Here is a 25,743-nt window from a genome sequence, read left to right on the forward strand (position 1 = left end):
CCCCCACTTATACCCCCCTTTATCCCCACCCTTATTCCACCCTTATTCCACCCTTATTCCACCCTATTCCCCTCCCAACTGCTCGGGTGGCGGGGCCAGCACATGCCGCCCAAAGGTAGATTACCATATGACAATTGAGAGTGCGTTAAAAAGTGCAAATTCACAGCGCCACCTGGTCCAAGTAAGAGAGAAAAGGCTGCCAGATTTGATAAAATGTTGATAATTTATTGTTCAGAATATATCTAATTCTTTCTAAGTGTACAGTGTTTGCCAATTCGCTGAGCCATAATTTGGTAGAGGGAGCTTCCCTCCTTTTCCAAAACAAGAAGATTAATTTTTTTTCCGAAATGAGACTGTAAGAGATGAGTTGTTTTTGGGAGTTGGTTAATCCGTTTAGGGAATCGGAGACTCCCAGGATTATCAGAAGCGGGTCTGGGTCTATTGAAGTCTCCAGAACTTCAGAGAGGATCATAAAAATTCCACACTAATAACCATACAAGTTAGAGCATAGGGCAAAGCAGTGGAGTAGTGTACCCTGCTCAGCCTGACATTTATCACACATAGGGGATGTACCAGGAAATATCCTATGTAGTTTGGTTTTGGAATAGTGTAATCTGTGTAATACCTTGAATTGTATGAGACGATGTCTGGAGTTAATGGAGCAGGTGTGGATATACTCCAAGCTGTCCTCCCAGTCTGCCACCAAAATATCAGTCCCTAGTTCTTCCTCCCATTTTGCCTTAATGGCATCAGTAGACGGTGCGCTAACAGATTGAAGAGCGTCATATAGACGAGATCTCAGTTTGTCTGAGGTGGGGCATATTTTTATGCATCCGTCAAACATGGAAGGTTTAGCATTCCCAAATGTTGGGATGTGTTTTCTATCATAGTCTCTAATCTGTAGGTATCTGAAAAAGTTACTTCTGGGAAGATTATAAGTTTCCCTCAGCGATTCAAAGGAAGCAAAGGTCCCTCCTATATATAAATCCCCTATGGTACTTATCCCCAACTCTCCCCATCGCTCAAAGGTGTTATCAAGGTTAGAGGGGGCAAAGGAGGGATTCCTGGCAACAGGAAGCATGAATGATATTGGTCTAAACTCAAAGTGGACTTTAATTTGCTTCCAGATTGGGACTGTGCTATGTATAATAGGATTGTTACGGTAAAGTGACATCTCCAGATTGACAGGTGACAAAATCACAGCAACAATAGAGAAGGGGTGACACTCCTCACGCTCCATACTAAGCCAGCTGGGTGGCGGGTGTACGTCATCCAGCAAAAACGTAACAGCGCGGAGGTTGGCGGCCCAGTAGTAAAATATTAAGTTTGGGAGAGACAATCCTCCTTCCATCTTGGATTTACAGAGGTGTTTTATAATCCCAGATGAAAGGATTGATAATAGAGTCCAGTTGTTTATGAAAGGATTTAGGTATGAATACTGGGATGTTCTGGTATAGGTAGAGCAGTTGTGGGAGGAAGACCATTTTAATGGCATTAATTCTTCCGAGCAGAGAAATTGGGAGAGTTCTCCAAAATTGTATGTTTGCCTTGAGTTTTTGCATCAGAGAGGGGAAATTCTCTTTAAATAGTAAGGAGTATTGTTTGGTAACTACAATTCCAAGGTAGGTACATTTTTCTGAAGATAGCTTAACTGGAAGATGTTCTAGCCAGGAGGTGTTTTGCAACCGTATGGGCATTAATTCACTCTTGTTCCAATTTATTCTGTATCCCGAGAAGGTACCAAACAAATTAATCACCTCCAGAATAGCTGGGTCCCATGGGTTTCTATTTGATAATGTATTGCAATATGGGAGACTGGTCCCATGGGTTTCTATTTGATAATGTATTGTAATATGGGTGACTGGTCCCATGGGTTTCTATTTGATAATGTATTGTAATATGGGAGACTGGTCCCATGGGTTTCTATTTGATAATGTATTGTAATATGGGTGACTGGTCCCATGGGTTTCTATTTGATAATGTATTGTAATATGGGTGACTGGTCACATGGGTTTCTATTTGATAATGTATTGTAATATGGGTGACTGGTCACATGGGTTTCTATTTGATAATGTATTGTAATATGGGAGACTGGTCACATGGGTTCCTATTTGATAATTTATTGTAATATGGGTGACTGGTCCCATGGGTTTCTATTTGATAATGTATTGTAATATGGGTGACTGGTCCCATGGGTTTGTATTTGATAATGTATTGTAATATGGGTGACTGGTCCCATGGGTTTCTATTTGATAATGTATTGTAATATGGGTGACTGGTCCCATGGGTTTCTATTTGATAATGTATTGTAATATGGGAGACTGGTCCCATGGGTTTCTATTTGATAATGTATTGTAATATGGGTGACTGGTCCCATGGGTTTGTATTTGATAATGTATTGTAATATGGGTGACTGGTCCCATGGGTTTCTATTTGATAATGTATTGTAATATGGGAGACTGGTCCCATGATTCTGTATAATACGTGTATGGAATCTGCCTCTGCATTGCTTGCTCTCTGGGGTTTTAGGCTGGGTATCTGTAAACCACTTCGTGACAACTGCTGGTGTAAAAAGGGCTTTATAAAATACATTTGATTGATTGATTGATTGATTGATTGGAATGCCATCCATACCTTTGCTGCTGAAGCAGCTGTTGCGCATGGCGTTCAGGTGTTTGGGCCGGTTGTCCATGCTGAAGTAGCGGTGGTGGAGCTCCGGGGTGACGGCGGGGTGACGGAGGAGGAGGAGGTCGCGAGGCCCCTTCACCTGTTTCTGCCTTCAGGGCGATGGCCTGCTCCAGGAGCCCCAGATTTCCCCGGGTCATATCATACGTCTCTGACTCATCCGTTCCACCTCTGAGACAAACTATCATCTTCCTCCTCCTCCTCCTCCCCCTCCTCATCACCATCTTCATCTTCATAGTCCTTCCCCGAATCCTCTGAGCGCACCTCGATTATGTCAGAGGCTGCTGAGGCCTTATGGGAGATGTAATGCTGTAAGGGGCTGACTCTGTGGGGATTGTAGTTCTCCAGTGGGGCTGGTCCTGTAGTTCTCCAGGAGGCTGGTCCTGTGGGGGTTGTAGTTCTCCCGTGGGCTGGTCCTGTGGGGGTTGTAGTTCTCCAGGAGGCTGGTCCTTTTGGGCATGTAGTGCTCTGTAGTTCTGTCCCCCTGTGTGGCTGGTCCCTGAGCTGCTGCATTGCTGCTAATGGAGGTAGAGGTGGGCAGGACGACAGGGTGCACTCTCTCATCCACCTCCTCAATGTCATCTTCCTCCTCCTCTTCATCCAGGATCTCCTGTGGCTGGTGCTCCGCTTCTCTCCTCTCCTCTTCATACTCTTCCTCCTCCTCGTCTTCCTCAGCCTTGTCCTGCTGCTGGTGAATGTCTCCAGTAAAATACGGGTGCTCAAAGGTTCTCTGTGTCACAGCCTCCCTAGTCTCCTCAATCTCATCTTCCTCCTCCTCCTCTTCCTCCTCTTCCTCCTCTTCCTCCTCCTCTACTGAGTGTTCCACTGCCACAGTGGCGTGCTCCACAGCTGTGATATCCTTCTCTGTCTCCATGGTAACGAGCTCCTGTGAGGTGGTCTCTGCGGTGTCGGGGGCCCCACCCAGGTATAGTAGAGAGTTGGCTAGGATCTGATGGTAGCTGGAGTAGTCCTCTCTCTTAGGCCATTCCCCCTGCTCAGCTTTACATGCTGTTTTACTGGATCCCGGCTCAATGATCATGCATTCTTCTGTGGGAGAGTCAAGGACACGTCGGTGAGTTAGAAACAGCAACGAACAGGAGAGACGGAGTGAGGTATTTAGTTACCATCATCCTCTCTGTCATCCACTCCCTCCTTGTCATGATCCGAATGATGTCATCATTAATAAACAGTGCCCGTTAATATAATGAGTCACACATGATGATCACTTGGTTCGTTGTGAGTCATGGTGTTGTGTGTTTACAGTACAGAGTACAGTACCTACCTTCATCTGCATCTATGCTCTCCTCTTTCTGCTCCTTTTCCTCCTCTTCCTCCTCTTCCTCCTGCTCCTCCTCTGGCTTTTCTTCCTGCTGTGCCTGTGGCTGTTCCTCTGTCTTATCCTCCTTCTCCTCCTCTTCCTCCTCCCTGGCCTCCCCCTCCACCTCCTCCTCACTGCTCCCATCACTGTCCATGCTGAAGCCCCTCATCCATGGCCAGCTTTAGAGGGTGGGACTTCCTTTTAGAGGATGGCTGCTCCTGCTCTGCCTCAGCTTCTGCCAGACGTCTCTTCCTGGCCAATGGGCAGCCCAGCACACTGCACGGGAACAGGGGTAGAGAATGAGAGAGGGAGCGGGGGGTGTTGGGAAGAGAGGGGGAGGAGGGAGATCGGGAGAGAGGGAGAGGGGGGTGTTGGGAAGAGAGGGGGAGAGCGAGAGAGTGAGAGGGGGGGTGTTGGGGAGAGGGAGAGGGGGGTGTTGGGAAGAGAGGGGGAGAGGGAGAGTGGGGTGTTGGGAAGAGAGGGGGAGAGGGGGGAGAGCGAGAGAGGGGGGGTGTTGTGAAGAGAGGGAGAGAGGGAGAGGGGGGTGTTGGGAAGAGAGGGGGAGAGGGGGGAGAGCGAGAGAGGGGGGTGTTGTGAAGAGAGGGGAGAGGGAGAGGGGGGGTGTTGGGAAGAGAGGGGGAGAGGGAGAGTGGGGGTGTTGGGAAGAGAGGGGGAGAGGGGAGAGGGGGGAGAGCGAGAGAGGGGGGTGTTGTGAAGAGAGGGAGAGAGGGAGAGGGGGGTGTTGGGAAGAGAGGGGGAGAGGGAGAGGGGGGTGTAGGGAAGAGAGGGGGAGAGGGGGAGAGCGAGAGAGTGAGAGGGGGGTGTTGGGAAGAGAGGGGGAGAGGGAGAGGGGGGTGTTGGGAAGAGAGGGGGAGAGGGAGGGGGGGTGTTGGGGAGAGGGGGAGAGCGAGAGAGGGAGAGGGGGGTGTTGTGAAGAGAGGGGGAGAGGGAGAGGGGGGTGTTGGGAAGAGAGGGGGAGAGGGAGAGGGAGAGGGGAGAGGGGGTGTAGGGAAGAGAGGGGGAGGGGGAGAGGGAGAGGGGAGAGGAGAGGGAGAGGGAGAGGGAGAGGGGGGTGTAGGGAAGAGAGGGGGAGAGGGGGAGAGAGGGGCAGAGGCTGAACACTACAGAGAACCCTGAGGGGTGCATCTTCAGTCATGAGCATCAAACCTAGCTTATGGAGAGGTAGAAACTCCAAGCATAACAAAACAAAACAAAACCAAACAATAATACAAACATGCCTATCAATGAGTTAAAAATGCCATGGAGATCTGAGATGAATAATGGAGGGATGCTGAGTGTACTGCACTACGCCTGGAGGAAAGCACTGTTCTCGCTCTTACATGAGAACCAATCACAGCCATCTGACTGGAACTTTAATGAACACACGACGAGAGGCAGTGGAGGATCAAATTCAATAAAGCCCTCACCTAGAAAACAGAGGGAGTGGAGGGAATCTATAAACACTGTTCATCTGGAAATTGGTTCTTGAATGAATACACATGTAAATAAATTGAATTTGTAATATCTTTCCAATAAGCTGGAGTCACGACGCAGCGAGCGGCCCCAGGTCTACAGGGGTCCTCTTGGTAAGACAGAGGGAGTGGCGTAGAACACTGTGTCAAACAGGGACATATTAGGGTTGTTCTGAGACCCAGGAGGGCGGGGGGCTGAGGGGGTAGGTGGGGGTTGTTCTGAGACCCAGGAGGGCTGGGGCTGAGGGGGTAGGTGGGGGTTTGTTCTGAGACCCAGGAGGGCTGGGGGCTGAGGGGGTAGGTGGGGGTTGTTTGAGAGGGGGCTTACTTGATGACCCATGGAGGGCTGGGGGCTGAGGGGGTAGGTGGGGGTTGTTCTGAGACCCAGGAGGGCTGGGGGGCTGAGGGGGTAAGTGGAGGTTGTTCTGAGACCCAGGAGGGCTGGGGGCTGAGGGGGTAGGTGGGGGTTGTTCTGAGACCCAGGAGGGCTGGGGGCTGAGGGGGGTAGGTGGGGGTTGGCTGCCCTACCTTCTGTGTCGTGAATATCTCCCACTGATGTGGCCAAAGCCATGGCATCCAGGGGTGGGGCAGCTGAATGGAGTCAGAGATACATTTTCACATTTTACTCATTTTGTCCCTTGGAGAATTGATGATAATAGAACAGGTGAAAGAAAATAATAAAAAGGTAGTAAAAATAACAAATATAAACACACACACACACACACACACACACACACACACACACACACACACACACACACACACACACACACACACACACACACACACACACACACACACACACACACACACACACACACACACACACACACACACACACACACACACAGAGAAATGCAGGTGGTAGTAACCAAGAACAAATGTGTCATCCATCAAGCTGGCCAATCCAATTTCATGTGATAGTGATCACGCCAGGCGTTTCGTTAATTTCCCCTCCTCTCAGAAGTCAGCTACAGGTCCCCTCACAGTCTACAGGTGCCCTCACAGTCTACAGGTGCCCTCACAGTCTACAGGTGCCCTCACAGTCTACAGGTGCCCTCACAGTCTACAGGTGCCCTCACAGTCTACAGGTGCCCTCACAGTCTACAGGTGCCCTCACAGTCTACAGGTGCCCTCACAGTCTACAGGGCCACAGCAGCATTTCATTCACATTGTATTGACGGCAAATTTTTTCTCTCCGCAATCGCCTTTATTAATTCAATTATCCTTATTATTACTTACTAGAATCCTGTATTTGCATTTTAAATGAGACAGCAGCCTCGACAGCGCAGCAGAGACCTGATCAATGCTTATTTTGGGAGAGGAGACGATGTTGGTCATGGCTGATGAGTTCTCTCCTCTCTTCTCCTCTCTTCTCCTCTCTTCTCCTCTCTTCTCCTCTCTCCTCCTCCTCTTCTCCTCTCTTCTCCCCTCTCCTCCTCTCTTCTCCTCTCTTCTCCTCTCTTCTCCTCTCTCCTCCTCTCTTCTCCTCTCTCCTCCTCTCTCCTCCTCTCTTCTCCTCTCCTCTCTTCTCCTCTCTCCTCCTCTCTCCACCTCTCTTCTCCTCTCTCCTCCTCTCTTCTCCTCTCTCCTCCTCTCTCCTCCTCTCTTCTCCTCTCTCCTCTTAAAGGTCTGTTTTCTCATCTCTAGTCTTATAGACATGCTTCCCCAGGGAATGGTTGGTTGGGTCATGACTAATGAGGTTCAGTAGATGATGAACCCAGTACCATGCAGGTTATGCTCATGGGGGGAGGAAGAGGAGGAAGAGGAGGAGAAGAACAAGAAGAACAACAAGAACAACAAGAAGAGGAGGAAGAACAAGGACAAGAAGAAGGAGGAGGTTTCTGTTTCAGCGCAGTATATTAAAGGCTTAAAACTTGGACCATGAAGTAAAAACCACGGAGTGACTATGGGTGTTATGATCATTCTCTTCATGTGACAAGTCGTCTGTATGACTGAAATGTGCAGTATGACAAAATAAGACTACAGTATAACGTTTCCGTTTAGCGAGATACACACTAGAGAGACAAACAACGTACAACAGGATGAAGTATTGTATTGCACTTACCTCAGCTCTTGTCCAACGAGCTCGGTGGGAACTAGAGAAGCAATAAGAGACGAGAAACAACTGACCGTGAGCAAAGGTGAGCCAGCTTTCTTAAAGCCGCATTGCAGAAGGAACTAGTTACAATCAATAAATCACAAATGCATAAGAATCCCTGGAGGCCTCTTCACAGAAATATACAGAAATATACAGAAATAAACAAACCAAAAAATACATATACAGAAAGAAATAAAAATATGCAGAAATATACATTCATTATCAGGAGAAAAATGAACGACTTACACACACAAGCAACAACAAACAGAACACACACACACACACGGGCACACACACAGACATACAACACACACACACACACACACACACACACACACACACACACACACACACACACACACACACACACACACACACACACACACACACACACACACGCACACGCACACACACGCACACACACAGGCACACACAGGCACACACACACAGGCACACACACACATACAGTACTCACACACACACACACACACACACACACACAGTACACACTGCCAAGGACACCTAGATCAGTTAAATTGCTCTGTGCTGATCAGAAGAAATATACAATTATATGCAGACTTCAGCATTAATTGTTGCAGTTTAGTTATCATAATTGTGAAACCCAATTAAAAGAAAAACTGCCTACATCAGTTAAAGATACTGCATTTCATTCAGGCGACTTAATTGTCTATAAAAAAAGAAAGAATCATAGTCTATGATCAACAATGCTATGAGCTTACTCCCAACTGTTGGCTGCTGGAGGGAATCACTTTCTTATTCAAAAATAGAAATATCATTATGTTTTCATTATGGCCATTGGAGAACATCTCTCTCCCCATAGTCAGGCCTCCCTGTGGCATGAACTCACCTCTGATTCCCTTGGAGCGTGTGCGTGTGCTTCGCTTGTCATCACTCTCCACACTCATCTGTCACAAAGGAAAGAGGTCACCGAGAGTCAAGACAGTACAGGACAGGTCAAGACAGGACAGGTCAGGACAGAAGATTTTAATGGAAGAGGAAATGACAGAAGAACAGCAGCCATTACAGACCTAACACCCACTCACTGTTACAGTTCAAATTCATGTCTACTTACATGTATCCAAACATAATATCCACATCTGATTATACCTGGGGCGGCAGCTAGCCTAGTGGTTAGAGTGTAGAGGCGGCAGGTAGCCTAGTGGTTAGAGTGTAGGGTGGTCAGGTAGCCTAGTGGTTAGAGTGTGGGGGGGGGGGGCAGGTGGCCTAGTGGTTAGAGTGTAGGGGCGGCAGGTAGCCTAGTGGTTAGAGTGTAGGGGCGGCAGGTAGCCTAGTGGTTAGAGTGTAGGGGTGGCAGGTAGCCTAGTGGTTAGCAGTGTAGGGGCGGCAGGTAGCCTAGTGGTTAGAGTGTAGGGGCGGCAGGTAGCCTAGTGGTTAGAGTGTAGAGGCGGCAGGTAGCCTAGTGGTTAGAGTGTAGGGGCGGCAGGTAGCCTAGTGGTTAGAGTGTAGGGGCGGCAGGTAGCCTAGTGGTTAGAGTGTAGGGGCGGCAGGTAGCCTAGTGGTTAGAGTGTAGAGGTGGCAGGTAGCCCTAGTGGTTAGAGTGTAGGGGCGGCAGGTAGCCTAGTGGTTAGAGTGTAGGGGCGGCAGGTAGCCTAGTCGTTAGAGTGTAGGGGCGGCAGGTAGCCTAGTGGTTAGAGTGTAGGGGCGGCAGGTAGCCTAGTGGTTAGAGTGTAGGGTGGTCAGGTAGCCTAGTGGTTAGAGTGTAGGGTGGTCAGGTAGCCTAGTGGTTAGAGTGTGGGGGGGGCAGGTGGCCTAGTGGTTAGAGTGTAGGGGCGGCAGGTGGCCTAGTGGTTAGAGTGTAGGGGCGGGCAGGTAGCCTAGTGGTTAGAGTGTAGGGTGGTCAGGTAGCCTAGTGGTTAGAGTGTAGGGGCGGCAGGTAGCCTAGTGGTTAGAGTGTGGGGGGGGGGGGCAGGTGGCCTAGTGGTTAGAGTGTAGGGGCGGCAGGTAACCTAGTGGTTAGAGTGTAGGGGCGGCAGGTAGCCTAGTGGTTAGAGTGTAGAGGTGGCAGGTAGCCTAGTGGTTAGAGGTGTAGGGGCGGCAGGTAGCCTAGTGGTTAGAGTGTAGGGGCGGCAGGTAGCCTAGTGGTTAGAGTGTAGGGGCGGCAGGTAACCTAGTGGTTAGAGTGTAGGGGCGGCAGGTAGCCTAGTGGTTAGAGTGTAGAGGTGGCAGGTAGCCTAGTGGTTAGAGTGTAGGGGCGGCAGGTAGCCTAGTGGTTAGAGTGTAGGGGCGGCAGGTAGCCTAGTGGTTAGAGTGTAGGGGCGGCAGGTAGCCTAGTGGTTAGAGTGTAGGGTGGTCAGGTAGCCTAGTGGTTAGAGTGTAGGGTGGTCAGGTAGCCTAGTGGTTAGAGTGTGGGGGGGGCAGGAGGCCTAGTGGTTAGGGTGTAGGGGCGGCAGGTAGCCTAGTGGTTAGAGTGTAGGGGCGGCAGGTAGCCTAGTGGTTAGAGTGTAGGGTGGTCAGGTAGCCTAGTGGTTAGAGTGTAGGGGCGGCAGGTAGCCTAGTGGTTAGAGTGTGGGGGGGGGGCAGGTGGCCTAGTGGTTAGAGTGTAGGGGCGGCAGGTAACCTAGTGGTTAGAGTGTAGGGGTGGCAGGTAGCCTAGTGGTTAGAGTGTAGGGGCGGCAGGTAACCTAGTGGTTAGAGTGTAGGGGGCGGCAGGGAGCCTAGTGGTTAGAGTGTAGGGGAGGCAGGTAGCCTAGTGGTTAGAGTGTAGGGGCGGCAGGTGGCCTAGTGGTTAGACTGTAGGGGCGGCAGGTAGCCTAGTGGTTAGAGTGTAGGGGCGGCAGGTAGCCTAGTGGTTAGAGTGTAGGGGCGGCAGGTAGCCTAGTGGTTAGAGTGTAGGGGCGGCAGGTAGCCTAGTGGTTAGAGTGTAGGGGCGGCAGGTAGCCTAGTGGTTAGAGTGTAGGGGCGGCAGGTAGCCTAGTGGTTAGAGCATTGGGCCAGTAACCGAAAGGTTGCAAATCGAATCCCTGAGCTGACAAAGTAAACATCTGTTGTTCTGCCCCTGAACAAGGCAGTTAACCCACTGTTCCTAGGCTGTCATTGTAAATAAGAATTTGTTCTTAACTGACTTGCCTAGTTAAATAAAGGTAAAAAATATATTTACAGAGTACACACAATGTCTCCCCCTCTTCTCTCACTAACCTGGGAGTATCACATCGCTACAGTATGAACTGTGTTCTCTCCTCTCCTACTCTTGCTATACATCATCATAAGAGAGAGAGCGAAACAGCAAATGAATTAACGGAATGTTACACAGATAAAAAATAAAGAGAAATAAAAACTAATATTAAATCTCAGCTGGGAGAGAAAATAAGCAGGTGGCTTGTTTTTAAATCCTCCTACAGTACCAGTCCTCGTTCTGCCCTCCTCACCACCCAGGACCCTCCCCTTGTCCATAACCCTGTTATTTCAACCACCTGAGCGGATTACAAATGCTAAATAATTCATATGCAATGCCTACATATATGAGGACCTGGCCATGTAAGCAGAGGGAATGGTAATCATAACTGACCATAGTAACACAGTAATAATAACAATAATAATAACAACAAAAACACCACTGCTCACAATCACTGTAATTTCTCTTTTAGGGACTCAGTGCTCCCGGGTTCACCCGACAGAGACCTTGTTTTTACGGCACAAAAGAGCAGGTGTGAAGGGCCCCCCCCTCCCCGCAACTGACCCCCAGCCACACCTCCCCGGGTACCATCATTCCCCGTTCACCACTCAACATCTCTTTAACAGAGCCAGGCAGGCAAACTAAAGCTATCAGAGGCTTTTTAGATACAATGGGAGCATTAGCTTTGATTACTGAACTTGCCCCCTTGTCCCCCCCCCCCTCGCCCCAGCACTGAGCTGCTTGTCACAGTCAGTGGTGGAGTTGGCAGGGCCACAGTGAACTCAAACATCTCTGTCTCTCTTTAGTCTTTTCTTTTTCTCTCGTTGGCACTTCCTGCTAATAGATTTACTTTTGAAAGGAAGAGGAGAGAGGGGGATAAGAAGTCTGTTGTGTTTTTTGGGGGGGCGCCCTGCGTCTCTGGCTGAGGTACAGGTGCAGTGTGGGGGGCCACCGGCCCCAGCCCTCTCTCCTCCCCAGGCACTGCTAATGTGCACCAGTGCAACAAGCTGGCTTTGTGCCCCAAACTAAAAGGGAGCAGTTTACTCTCTGTGCTCAACTCACGGCCCGTGTGTGGCATGACCGGAACGTTTTACAGGGGATCAAAGATCCACACCAAGCTAATGAACACTGTTTTTTTTGTCTTTTTCAGGGGACAGAGACTGAGTAGTAGATATTCTCTCTCCTCACTCTCAGTGACCCATGTGACCCGGGGGGGGGTCACATGGGAGCGGCTGTGTCTTATCCATGATGAGCCTGTATACACTTCTGTTTCTCTCATCTCTCTTCTTTTTCTTCTTTCCCCACGTTGATCACACGAATCAGACGGGATTGAAAAGGAGCCGTGTTGCTTAACCATAGCTACATATATTTAAATAGGTAAGTCTGAGTTCAGTGTTGTTTTTTCTGATTCATTTTGTATGAACACAAAGTCTCTCTGAATGAATCCAGGTGGAATGAGGCTGGCGGCAGACACGAAGGGCGGTGGAGGAGGAGGGCAAGGAGGAGGAGGAAGAGGGTGTGCTTTGTCACTCACTTTGATTGGTCTACTCTGCAGCCTCTGTGTGGGCTGGCAGCGGCTGATCCTCTCACCTCGAGTCCAACGCTGATTCAGGAGCTCGCCCCGAAACTCATTTTCTGCCCAGCCAAAAGAGAGAGGGGGAGGGAGGATTTGAATAGCAAAATGGTGAGGAGGAGGAGGAGGAGGTGGAAAGTCATGGGGAGGAGGAGGTGGAAGGTGATGTGGTGGAGGAGGTGGAAGGTGGGGAGGAAGAGGAGGTGGAAGGTGAGGAGGAGGTGGAAGGTGGAAGGTTATGAGGAGGAGGAGATGGAAGGTGATGGGGTGGAGGAGGTGGAAGGTGATGGGGTGGAGGAGGTGGAAGGTGATGGGGAGGAGGAGGTGGAAGGTGATGGGGAGGAGGAGGTGGAAGGTGATGAGGAGGAGGAGGTGGAAGGTGATGGGGTGGAGGTGGAAGGTGATGGGGAGGAGGAGGTGGATGTTGATGGGGAGGAGGAGGTGGATGTTGATGGGGTGGAGGAGATGGAAGGGGATGAGGAGGAGGAGGAGGAGGTGGAAGGTGATGAAGAAGAGGAGGTGGAAGGTGAGGAGGAGGAGGTGGAAGGTGATGACGAGAAGGAGGTGGAAGGTGATGATGAAAAGGAGGTGGAAGGTGGTGGGGAGGAGGAGGTGGAAGTGGAGGAGGTGGAAATTGATGGGAAGGGCAGGAGGAGGTGTAAAGTCAATCGGGAGGGGGAGGAGGAGGTGGAAGGTATTGGGAGGTGGAAGAGGAGGTGGAAGGTGATGGGAGGTGGAAGGTGATGGGAGATGGAACAGGAGATGGAAGGTGATGGGGTGGAGGAGGTGGAAGGTGATGGGTGGAGGAGATGGAAGGTAATGAGTAGGAGGAGGTGGAAGGTGATGAGGAGGAGGAGGTGCAAGGTGATGTGGTGGAGGTGGTGGAAGGTGATGAGGAGGAGGAGATGGAAGGTGATGAGGAGGAGGAGGTGGAAGGTGATGGGGTGGGGGAGGTGGAAGATGATGGGGAGGAGGGGTGGAATGTGAGGAGGTGGAAGGTGAGGAGGAGGTGGAAGGAGGAGGTGGAAGGTGAGGAGGAAGAGGAGGTGGAAGTTGATGGGGTGGAGGGGGTGGAAGGTGCGGAAGAGGAGGTGGAAGGTGATTGGGAGAAAGAGGAGGTGGAAGGTGAGGAAGAGGTGGAGGTGGAAGGTGAGGAGGAGGTGGAGGTGGAAGATGATGAAGAGGAGGTGGAAGGTGGTGGGGAGGAGGAGGTGGAAGGTGATGGGGAGGAGGAGGTGGAAGGTGATGAGGAGGAGGAGGTGGAAGGTGATGGGGTGGAGGTGGAAGGTGATGGGGAGGAGGAGGTGGAAGGTGATGGGGAGGAGGAGGTGGAAGGTGATGAGGAGGAGGAGGTGGAAGGTGATGGGGTGGAGGTGGAAGGTGATGGGGAGGAGGAGGTGGATGTTGATGGGGAGGAGGAGGTGGATGTTGATGGGGTGGAGGAGATGGAAGGGGATGAGGAGGAGGAGGAGGAGGTGGAAGGTGATGAAGAAGAGGAGGTGGAAGGTGATGATGAAAAGGAGGTGGAAGGTGGTGGGGAGGAGGAGGTGGAAGTGGAGGAGGTGGAAATTGATGGGAAGGGCAGGAGGAGGTGTAAAGTCAATCGGGAGGGGGAGGAGGAGGTGGAAGGTATTGGGAGGTGGAAGAGGAGGTGGAAGGTGATGGGAGGTGGAAGGTGATGGGAGATGGAACAGGAGATGGAAGGTGATGGGGTGGAGGAGGTGGAAGGTGATGGGTGGAGGAGATGGAAGGTAATGAGTAGGACGAGGTGGAAGGTGATGAGGAGGAGGAGGTGCACGGTGATGTGGTGGAGGTGGTGGAAGGTGATGAGGAGGAGGAGATGGAAGGTGATGAGGAGGAGGAGGTGGAAGGTGATGTGGTGGAGGAGGTGGAAGGTGTTGAGGAGGAGGGGGTGGAAGGTGATGGGGTGCTCGAGGTGGAAGATGATGGGGAGGAGGGGTGGAATTGTGAGCAGGTGGAAGGTGAGGAGGAGGTGGAAGGAGGAGGTGGAAGGTGAGGAGGAAGAGGAGGTGGAAGTTGATGGGGTGGAGGGGGTGGAAGGTGCGGAAGAGGAGGTGGAAGGTGATTGGGAGAAAGAGGAGGTGGAAGGTGAGGAAGAGGTGGAGGTGGAAGGTGAGGAGGAGGTGGAGGTGGAAGATGATGAAGAGGAGGTGGAAGGTGGTGGGGAGGAGGAGGTGGATGTTGATGGGGTGGAGGAGATGGAAGGGGATGAGGAGGAGGAGGAGGTGGAAGGTGATGAAGAAGAGGAGGTGGAAGGTGAGGAGGAGGAGGTGGAAGGTGATTGGGAGGAGGAGGTGGAAGGTGAGGAAGTAGAGGTGGAAGGTGAGGAGGAGGTGGAAGATGAGGAGGAGTTGGAGGTGGAAGGTAAGGAGGAGGAGGAGGTGGAAGGGGAGGAGGTGGTGGAGGTGGAAGGTGAGGAGGAGGTGGAGGTGGAAGGTGATGAAGAGGAGGTGGAAGGTGGTGGGGAGGAGGAGGTGGAAGGGGAGGAGGTGGAAGGTGATGGGAAGGGCAGGAGGAGGTGTAAAGTCAATCGGGGGGAAGGAGGAGGTGGAAGGTATTGGGAGGTGGAAGGTGATGGGAGATGGAAGAGGAGGTGGAAGGTGATGGGAGATGGAACAGGAGATGGAAGGTGATGGGGTGGAGGAGGTGGAAGGTGATGGGTGGAGGAGATGGAAGGTTATGAGTAGGATGAGGTGGAAGGTGATGAGGAGGAGGAGGTGCAAGGTGATGTGGTGGAGGGGGTGGAAGGTGATGAGGAGGAAGAGATGGAAGGTGATGAGGAGGAGGAGGTGGAAGGTGATGTGGTGGAGGGGGTGGAAGGTAATGAGGAGGAGGAGGTGGAAGGTGATGAGGAGGAGGAGATGGAAGGTGATGAGGAGGAGGAGGTGGAAGGTGATGTGGTGGAGGAGGAGATGGAAGGTGATGTGGTGGAGGAGGTGGAAGGTGATGAGGAGGAGGAGGTGGAAGGTGATGTGGTGGAGGAGGTGGAAGGTGATGAGGAGGAGGAGGTGGAAGGTGATGTGGTGGAGGAGGTGGAAGGCGATGAGGAGGAGGGGGTGGAAGGTCATGGGGTGTGGGTGGGGGAGGTGGAAGATGATGGGGAGGAGGTGGAATGTGATGGGAGGGGGAGGTGGAGGGTGAGGAGTAGGTGGAATGTGATGGAGTGGAGGAGGTGGAAGGTTATGAGGAGGAGGAGGTGGAAGGGGATGAGGAGGAGGAGGAGGTGGAATGTGATGGGGTGGAGGAGGTGGAAGGTGATGGGGTGGAGGTGGAAGGTGATGGGGAGGAGGAGGTGGAAGGTTAGGAGGAAGAGGAGGTGGAAGGCGATGACGAGAAGGAGGTGGAAGTGGAGGAGGTGGAAGGTTTTGGGAAGGGCAGGAGGAGGTGTAAAGTCAATCGGGAGGGGGAGGAGGAGGTGGAAGGTGATGGGAGGTGGAAGGTGATGGGAGATGGAACAGGAGATGGAAGGTGATGTGGTGGAGGAGGTGGAAGGTGATGGGTGGAGCAGATGGAAGGTGAAGAGGAGGAGGAGGTGGAAGGTTATGAGGAGGAGGAGGTGGAAGGTGATGAGGAGGAGGGGGTGGAAGGTGATGGTGTGGAGGAGGCGGAAGTGGATGGGGAGGAGGGGGTGGAAGGTGATGGGGAGGGGGAGGTGGAAGGTGAGGAGGAGGTGGAAGGTGGTGAGGAGGAGGTGGAATGTGATGGGGTGGAGGAGGTGGAAGATTATGAGGAGGAGGAGGTGGAAGGGGATGATGAGGAGGAGGAGGAGGTGGAATGTGATGGGGTGGAGGAGGTGGAAGGTGATGTGGTGGAGGAGGTGGAAGGTGATGAGGAGGAGGGGGTGGAAGGTGATGGGTGGAGGAGGTGGATGGCGATGAGGAGGAGGAGGTGGGAGGTAATGATGAGGAGGAGGTGGAATGTGATGGGGTGGAGGAGGTGGAAGATGATGGGGAGGAGGGGGTGGAAGGTGATGGGGTGGAGGAGGTGGAAGGTGATGGAGGAGGAGGAGGTGGAAGGTGATGATGAGGAGGAGGTGGAATGTGATGGGGTGGAGGAGGTGGAAGGTTATGAGGAGGAGGAGGAGGTGGAAGGTGATGGGGTGGAGGAGGTGGAAGGTGTGGGGTGGAGGAGGTGGAAGGTTATGAGGAGGAGGAGGTGGAAGGTGATGGGGTGGAGGTGGAAGGTGATGGGGAGGAGGGGGTGGAAGGTGAGGAGGAGTTGGAAGGTGAGGAGGAGGAGGTGGAATGTGATGGGGTGGAGGAGGTGGAAGGTGATGGGGTGGAGGAGGAAGGTGATGGGGAGGAGGAGGTGGAAGGTGATGGGGAGGAGGAGGAGGTGGAAGGTGATGGGGTGGAGGAGGTGTAAGGTTTTGAGGAGGAGGAGGAGGTGGAAGGTGATGGGGTGGAGGAGGAAGGTGATGGGGAGGAGGAGGTGGAAGGTGATAGGGAGGAGGAGGAGGTGGAAGGTGATGGGGTGGAGGAGGTGGAAGGTTTTGAGGAGGAGGAGGAGGTGGAAGGTGATGGGGAGGAGGAGGTGGAAGGTGATGGGGAGGAGGAGGTGGAAGGTGATGGGGAGGAGGAGGTGGAAGGTGGAAGGTGATGAGGAGGAGGAGGTGGAAGGTGATGGGGTGGAGGTGGTGGAAGGTGATGAGGAGGAGGTGGAAGGTGATGGGGTGGAAGGTGATGGAAGGTGATGGGGAGGAGGAGATGGATGGTGATGAGGAGGAGGAAGGTGATGAGGAGGAGGAGGAGGAGGTGGACGGTGATGGGGAGGAGGAGGTGGATGGTGATGAGGAGGTGGTGGAAGGTGATGAGGAGGAGGTGGAAGGTGATGGGGTGGAGGAGGTGGAAGGTGATGGGGAGGAGGAGGTGGATGGTGATGGGGTGGAGGAGATGGAAGGTGATGTGGAGGAGGAGATGGAAGGTGATGTGGAGGAGGAGGAGGTGGATGGTGATGAGGAGGAGGATGTGGAAGGTGATGGGGTGGAGGAGGAGGTGGAAGGTGAGGATGAGGAGGAGGTGGAAGATGATGGGGCATGGTGGGGCACTCAAGCATACGCCAGCCACTCCCTGTTAACTAAAAAAGTGGAGCACACAGCACATACAGACGTAAACGCACACCGCACTCACATACACACACTTGCATACACACACATGTCAGTATTCACACTAAAGTGCCCCAGCTGGAGTCAAATGTGCACATTGTTATTGATCTGTTCAGTAGTTGGGTGCATTAGAGCAAGGAGGGGGATGGTTTGGAAGGAGAGGGGAAAGGGGGAGGAGGTGGAAGGTAATGGGGAGGGGGAAGAGGAAGAGGAAGAGGAAGGTATGGGAGGAGGAGAAAGGTGATGGGGATCATACTCAAGCATACCCTGGGCATTCCTATTAACACACACACACGCACGCACGCACGCTCGCACGCACACACACACACACACACACACACACACACACACACACACACACACACACACACACACACACACACACACACATACATACATAAACTTACATACACACATGTATGCACACTAAAGTGACCCAGCTGGAGTCTCTGACAGTCTGCTATTCGAATCAATTACATTTGCACATTATTATTGAGTTTTTCAGTAGTTGGGTGCATATGAGCAAGGTGGGAGGGGGGGAAGGGGGAGGGGGAAATAGTCAGTAAATAATGAATCATCTATAAATCAATGATTTTTTTCATCAAGGTAATAGCTATTCCCTTTATCACATGTTGCGGAATAGAAAGAATAGAAACTATTATGAAAATAAATTATAGCCTCGCTGTTCTAGAGCCAATGTTAAAATGATCATGCACTCTGGAACTGTCCACAGACGTGTGGTTCTGAAGGGTCATAAACACTGTTAGTCATGCAGCTTATAAAAACATGGACTATCACAGAATGTGAAGAAAAAAACACTATTTGAGAAGATTGGGACATATACAAAAACAGAACAAACTGTAACAGCTAACTGATGAAACCCTGAACTGCAAATGTTTAAATCATGCCAATCTGTATAAGACTACTGTTCACTACATTTTCAAACTTAGTGTCTTCAGGGTGGCCAGAGCAGAGGGTAAAGAAACCCTCCTCCTAACAGCCTCCTGCCTTGCCTCCTCTCTCCCAATCTGGTGAATTTCCTGAGAAGTGGGTGTCTGTCCTCAAGTCCCATCTGTCTCTACCCGGGCATGGGCACAGATACCAACAGCTACAGTGCGTACATAAAGGGAGTGGCACAGCCCAAGTCAAACTACCTCACTAAATGATCCACAACCAAAACACACTCCCAAGTCAAACTACCTCACTAAATGATCCACAACCAAAACACACTCCCAAGTCAAACTACCTCACTAAATGACCCACAACCAAAACACACTCCCAAGTCAAACTACCTCACTAAATGACCCACAACCAAAACACACTCCCAAGTCAAACTACCTCACTAAATGACCCACAACCAAAACACACTCCCAAGTCAAACTACCTCACTAAATGACCCACAACCAAAACACACTCCCAAGTCAAACTACCTCACTAAATGACCCACAACCAAAACACACTCCCAAATCAAACTACCTCACTAAATGACCCACAACCAAAACACACTCCCAAGTCAAACTACCTCACTAAATGACCCACAACCAAAACACACTCCCAAGTCAAACTACCTCACTAAATGACCCACAACCAAAACACACTCCCAAGTCAAACTACCTCACTAAATGACCCACAACCAAAACACACTCCCAAGTCAAACTACCTCACTAAATGACCCACAACCAAAACACACTCCCAAGTCAAACTACCTCACTAAATGACCCACAACCAAAACACACTCCCAAGTCAAACTACCTCACTAAATGATCCACAACCAAAACACACTCCCAAGTCAAACTACCTCACTAAATGACCCACAACCAAAACACACTCCCAAGTCAAACTACCTCACTAAATGACCCACAACCAAAACACACTCCCAAGTCAAACTACCTCACTAAATGACCCACAACCAAAACACACTCCCAAGTCAAACTACCTCACTAAATGACCCACAACCAAAACACACTCCCAAGTCAAACTACCTCACTAAATGACCCACAACCAAAACACACTCCCAAGTCAAACTACCTCACTAAATGATCCACAACCAAAACACACTCCCAAGTCAAACTACCTCACTAAATGACCCACAACCAAAACACACTCCCAAGTCAAACTACCTCACTAAATGACCCACAACCAAAACACACTCCCAAGTCAAACTACCTCCCTAAATGACCCACAACCAAAACACACTCCCAAATCATCTATCTGACTGTCTCTATTTTATAATCTATCTGACGATCTCTTTTTTCATACAGGCACTTTTCTACTTCTATTTATTTACGCATCCATCCACCCACGCTCTCTCTCTCCATCTCTTTCCATCCTCTCAACTTCCTCCCATCCTCTCTGTCCTAAACCTCTCACCCTCTGTCTGTCAGTGACTGAATGTGCCATGTGCTGAATTTATTTCCACTTGAATTAACAGATGTATCGGAGCATCCCATGTCATTCAATCACAGCCCAGTCCCCGCTTCAGAGGGCGCAGACAGACAGCGAGACAACAAAAGGCTGTGTCCGTGTCAGAGCAGTCCCAGAGCTACCCCACCTACTCCTAAACCCCCCTCCTTCCTCCCTCTTCCCTTTTCCCCTCCACCACCGCACAGCACAACCCAACGCAGCCCACCACCGCTCAGCACAACCCAACGCAGCCCACCACCGCTCAGCACAACCCAACGCAGCCCACCACCGCTCAGCACAACCCAACGCAGCCCACCACCGCTCAGCACAACCCAACGCAGCCCACCACCGCTCAGCACAACCCAACGCACTCCACAAAATGCTTGTTTATCAACTTTCATTCCTCCTTAGAAAAGTGATTACAACAGCAATACTGTTCATCTCTCTTTCTCTCCCCCTACTCTCTCTATTTTTCTCTCTCTATCTCTCCATCTCTTTCTCCCTCCCTATCTCTCTCTCTCTTGCTTATTATCCCAGACACAACATTTAAAGTAAATTAAATGGTGTGTTTTAGAATGAAGAAGGCGCTAATCCTATATTAATTACTAACTAAGACCTGATGTCTAGTCCCTCCTGGAAAGGCCCTGAAACTCCAGCCCATTCCCCCTGTGTCAAAGCCCATTCACCCTGAAACTCCAGCCCATTCCCCCTGTGTCAAAGCCCATTCACCCTGAAACTACAGCCCATTCCCCCTGTGTTAAAGCCCATTCCCCCTGTGTTAAAGCCAATTTCCCCTGAAACTCCAGCCCATTCCCCCTGAAACTCAAGCCCATTCCCCCTGTGTTAAAGCCCATTCACCCTGTGTTAAAGCTCATTCCCCCTGAAACTCCAGCCCATTCCCCCTGAAACTCCAGCCCATTCCCCCTGCTTTAAAGCCCATTCCCCCTGTGTTAAAGCCCATTCTCCCTGTGTTAAAGCCCATTCCCCCTGTGTTAAAGCCCATTCACCCTGCGTTAAAGCCCATTCCCCCTGTGTTAAAGCCCATTCCCCCTTTACTCCTGTGTTAAAGCCCATTCCCCCTGTGTTAAAGCCCATTCACCCTGCGTTAAAGCCCATTCTCCCTGTGTTAAAGCCCATTCACCCTGTGTTAAAGCCCATTCACCCTGTGTTAAAGCCCATTTCCCCTGTGTTATAGCCCATTCCCCCTGTGTTAAAGCCCATTCTCCCTGTGTTAAAGCCCATTCTCCCTGTGTTAAAGCCCATTCTCCCTGTGTTAAAGCCCATTCACCCTGTGTTAAAGCCCATTCACCCTGTGTTAAAGCCCATTCCCCCTGTGTTAAAGCCCATTCCCCCTTTACCCCTGTGTTAAAGCCCATTCCCCCTGTGTTAAAGCCCATTCCCCCTGTGTTAAAGCCCATTCCCCGTGCGTTAAAGCCCATTCCCCCTGTGTTAAAGCCCATTCCCCCTGTGTTAAAGCCCATTCCCCCTTTACCCCTGTGTTAAAGCCCGTTCCCCCTGTGTTAAAGCCCGTTTCCCCTGTGTTAAAGCCCATCCCCCCATGTTAAAGCCCATTCCCTGTGTGTTAAAGCCCATTCACTCTGTGTAAAGCCCATTCCCCCTGTGTTAAAGCCCATTCCCCCTGTGTTAAAGCCCATTCCCCCTGTGTTAAAGCCCATTCCCCCTGTGTAAAGCCCATTCCCCCTGTGTTAAAGCCCATTCAGCAGTATAGCAGTAAAGAACAGCACAACTCCTCATTTGGAATTCAGGTGGTGTTCGTTGTGATTTTGTATGACTGTCATCTCATAATTTAGTCATGAGAGAGCTGGAAAGATGACAGTTAGTTGATTGTCAGGGAAGTTCATTTTAGAGACACTAGACAAAAGGCCAGTGAATGAAAATGCACAATGACTGAAGAAATGAATATACAAACTTTAACTGGGGGACACACAGCCTTTTCAAAATGGCAAATAAATTGTTTTTCCAGGACAGTGTCAAACTATCTAGTTAGTGACAAACTCAGACCATTTTTTTTCAGCAAAAACATAAAGTAATAACATCTGGAAGGAACAATGGCGCAAAGACAGATATTAAATCCATAGTTAGATGAAATAGCAGAGTATGTTGTTACAATAATCTAAGCTGGGCCATCTGTACATCCTGGTTAAGTTAAGCAGGATTTAGAAATAACCTAGTGAAATTACTGTTGACCTAGACAACCCACAGGCAAAAACTGGTTGAATCAACGTTGTTTCCATCTCATTTCAACAAAAGCAATGTGATTAAACTTGGGAAAACTGATTGGATTTGCAAAAAAATAAGTATTCAGTGTAAGAATTTGGTTTCTTTTTTCCACCCAACTTTTCGCCTAAATCCAACGACATGGTGATATTTTTTGTTGTCGATTTCACGTTGAATTGACTTCAGTTGACAACTCAACCAAATGCAAATCAAAACCAGACGTTGAACTGACGTCTGTGCCCCGTGGAAGGCTGTTAACTCTTAACTAAAGAGGAAGAATCACATCTTCTGACAAAACATAATAGCCTACACTAGCTGCACTTAATAATAATACAAATAATAATTATATATCCCTTACTGAAAAGCATTAATACATTATTTCATTTAATCCTATTAGTAATATCGATATAAAACTATTCATATTCGATGAAAAATATACAACAATATACGGTTCTATAAGGTCAAAAATAAGCCGACTTTAGAGTAAAGAAAACGAATACAATGATGTTGTTTGTCAGAATGAGACAGTGCCAGAGGATCTTGCACAAATCGGTTGGGAGGCCCATAAGAATGTCAACCACGGGGCGGCGGGTAGCCTAGTGGTTAGAGCGTTGGACTAGTAACCGAAAGGTTGCAAGATCAAATCCCCGAGTTGACAAGATAAAAATATCTCGTTTTGTCCCTGAACAAGGCAGTTAACCCACTGTTCCTAGGCCGTCATTGAAAATAAGAATTTGTTCTTAACTGACTTGCCTAGTTAAATAAAGGTAAAAATAAAACAGGTAGATACACACTTCACTAATCGACACACTCTTAACAGTTATGATGTGGGCTAAACGAGATCCTCTCTGCTCCTGAAGGCCGTTGTTGAGGGTGTGAAAATACTCTGTATGAATGCTGAAAAGACTGTTATTAATAAAACGTATTTAAAGAAGGATGGTATCCTCCTACTCTTGCGACATCGTTGAGATATCATTTTAGAAGCCACACCTGTTCAACATGGGGGTCACACACAACGAGTCTGAGGCTTTTAGTTGTAAAATGGCCATAACGGAATACTCTCAATGCCAGAGGCTTTATAAAGTTGATGTTCACCAACTACACCATAAGAATCATTATTACAAGGTTTTTGTTATAAATGACACTTCTTTCTATATCGACTGCTTGGACGACCCTGACCCTTGGCTCTATTGCTCTGGTTTCTGATAGACTTTGAATGACGAGGGCGCAATTTGACCCAGCTGCTTCTCTCAACGTTTTTGTAGCACTCTCCTCTCCTCTGTTCCGGTGGCACCTGCTGCCAGCATCACCGCCGATGGGTGCATTTCAACTCATGATAAGAGTTCAATCAGAATCCAGGATCCAATCTGAGATCCACATTTACCGTTTTAATAATAACGAATATGAATATTCATAAAACAAATAATCAAAGCTTTAATAGTTTATATGCGGTCTACGGAATAGAATAATATATACATTTATAAAACAACGCAGGTATAGGAACATCTTCAATTATTATCTACAACAACAATATCGTCGTCCCGCATGTATTTACTATAAATTGCAAAAGAAGCATAGAAAAAAAAACTGGCTATTAAAGAGAAAAGAAACACACCGTAGACTACATTTAAAAAGCATTTATCTATACTACCTACCATAGACTGGCTGCAATTTGTTTTATAATAAACGTAGACATGGGTACTCATATCAATGTGGCACTGCAAGTATCTAAAACATTATATTTTATTCGATGGCGTTATAATGTTCACTATATGACTAGTATTGCCGTTGCCTTATGGCAGCATAGAACCCCCCCCATATATATATAATAGTAACAATAGATAGTTGTAGTAGCAACAGTAGCTAGTTAAGATAGCATGTGGTCGTTCTTGGGAGAGACCAGCTCATTCGCAGTAGGCTACAGATATGAACACAGCAGTCCAAACTTTTCGACCAGAGGACATTTTTCATAATGGCCCAGTGTTTCATTCTCATCCTCCATCTTAGGCGCAGGTGCTTTGACAGACCGCATGGCACATTATGTGACCAACTAAGCAGAGAGAGAGCAGCATCATTTAACACAGCATACCAGACACCGACTCAAACCACATCAGTAGGCTCCGAATGGCCAAAGTCAACAGAGCAGAATCTGACCCAATAGAGTTTGGAACGGGAACGTTGAGCGTTCTATCCTAGATCCTCAAATGAAATGGAATATGCTAAGGACTTTTATCTGCGCATCTGACTAAGGGCGCCTGACATATGAAGGGAGCATCTCTGTTTTCTGCTGCGGATCAAATGGCCACCCCTCCTCTATCCTCCTCCATCCACACGCTTGGCTGGGACTCCTGTGCAACGCCCATTGTTCAACCTTAATTACACGCAGTCATATGAAACTAACAAACTCCCAGTAAAGCAAGTTTACCTAAATTATTCAGTGGATGGTCAGACAGAATAAAATGGACAAAACATTGATAAAAAACATGAATAGTCAACTGCGTAACAGCAAGGTAACGGCGACTGATGTCGATATAATATATTCTAAAGAGAAGGTGAGACCGAAGAAAATAAAGTGAAAGAGCACTGTGCACATTGAACACAAACAGCTGTGTTTCAAGATCAATGCGGATTTACGTTGTTTAGATTAGGTTTGCCGGAAACACAATGACCAACTCTACGCGCACACAAGCAGAGTCACAGCTAAAAGCGCGTAAATATCACCGAAAAGTGAGCGCCATAGTTGACTAATTCGAAGTACTCGCAATGATTTTGAGTATGCAAAATAGATACATAGCTAGATTTATCTGTTTCTCTTTCAATAAAAGCGTATTCTCCCAAATACAGTAATGTCAACACATACACGTCAGCTTGTGGGAGCCTAATTGCATCAACAAGGAAACATCATTGCAGGAAAGGAAGTGAAACACTTTTCCACAAAAAAACATATCCTAGTCCAAAAACAGGCAACCTTGATTGGCAAATGGCAGTTGCATTCTATACAATGAGAAACATGAACTACAGACCGTCTCCTACTAGTGAGAAATATGAAAAATAAAACAATATATTTCTCAAGTCCTGACAACACTCACTTCATCCTCTTTGGGTTCCAAATTCAAATGCATGATAACAACGATTCAGAAATGAATGGCTATACAAAGTTGTAAAAAAAAAACACCAATACTTTCGTATCATAAACAATTAGTTGTTATAGATTTGCTGTAGACTATGCAGTGTAAAACATTTTTTTAGAACATGTTATTACCTGAATCACTGAATATTTCCTTAGTATTTTCTCTGTATGTCTGCTTTTGTTTGAGTGAGTTCGGTTCGTTGTCAAGTAGTTTGGTGGACGGTTGTCAAGTAGTTTGGTGGATGATGTCCTCCGTTACAGCTGAAATACAATCTGATTCTAGTCCCGTAGCCTTTAATATCCAGATTTCAATCCGTGAAACGCCAGCGCAGGACGGCCTCCTGAAAATGGCGACAGCGCCGAGTTCCAGATCTGAGGCGTTAAATGTTACTTGTTTGCAAGCAAAAACATGGCTTAATTTGCCTTTGTCAGCGAGAAAACGTAATATTGACTTACCTTTCCTACATGAGCCATTGTCCCCCCCATCCTCCCCACCTCTTTCCTCCCTCCGCCCTTTGCCATGACATCACGGAAGCAGTAGTAA

At 49.2% G+C, this 25,743-nt stretch overlaps 1 protein-coding gene and 1 pseudogene across 3 annotated transcripts in view; both read right to left on the reverse strand.

Annotated features, from left to right (window-relative positions):
- The window catches only part of LOC106572819 (myelin transcription factor 1), a 46,573-nt gene extending 43,795 nt beyond the window's left edge, over positions 1–2,778 (reverse strand). For both annotated transcript variants that reach the window (XM_082962241.1, XM_014147323.3), the window contains exon 1: positions 2,635–2,778. In XM_082962241.1, coding sequence (XP_082818367.1) covers positions 2,635–2,692 — 58 coding nt within the window. In that variant the 5' untranslated portion in view covers positions 2,693–2,778. The remainder of the gene's footprint in view (positions 1–2,634) is intronic.
- Positions 2,779–2,868: 90 nt separating this feature from the next.
- LOC145860927 (uncharacterized) lies at positions 2,869–25,743 on the reverse strand (annotated as a pseudogene). Its single transcript, XR_014380725.1, has 7 exons — positions 25,332–25,743; positions 12,265–12,365; positions 8,445–8,502; positions 7,544–7,574; positions 6,004–6,066; positions 3,968–4,279; positions 2,869–3,732 (listed from the first exon to the last, which is right to left on the reverse strand). The product of XR_014380725.1 is annotated as an uncharacterized LOC145860927 (transcript).

This window comes from Salmo salar, chromosome 15 (assembly GCF_965601325.2).
Source record: "Salmo salar chromosome 15, fSalSal1, whole genome shotgun sequence".
NCBI classification, from domain to species: domain Eukaryota; kingdom Metazoa; phylum Chordata; class Actinopteri; order Salmoniformes; family Salmonidae; genus Salmo; species Salmo salar.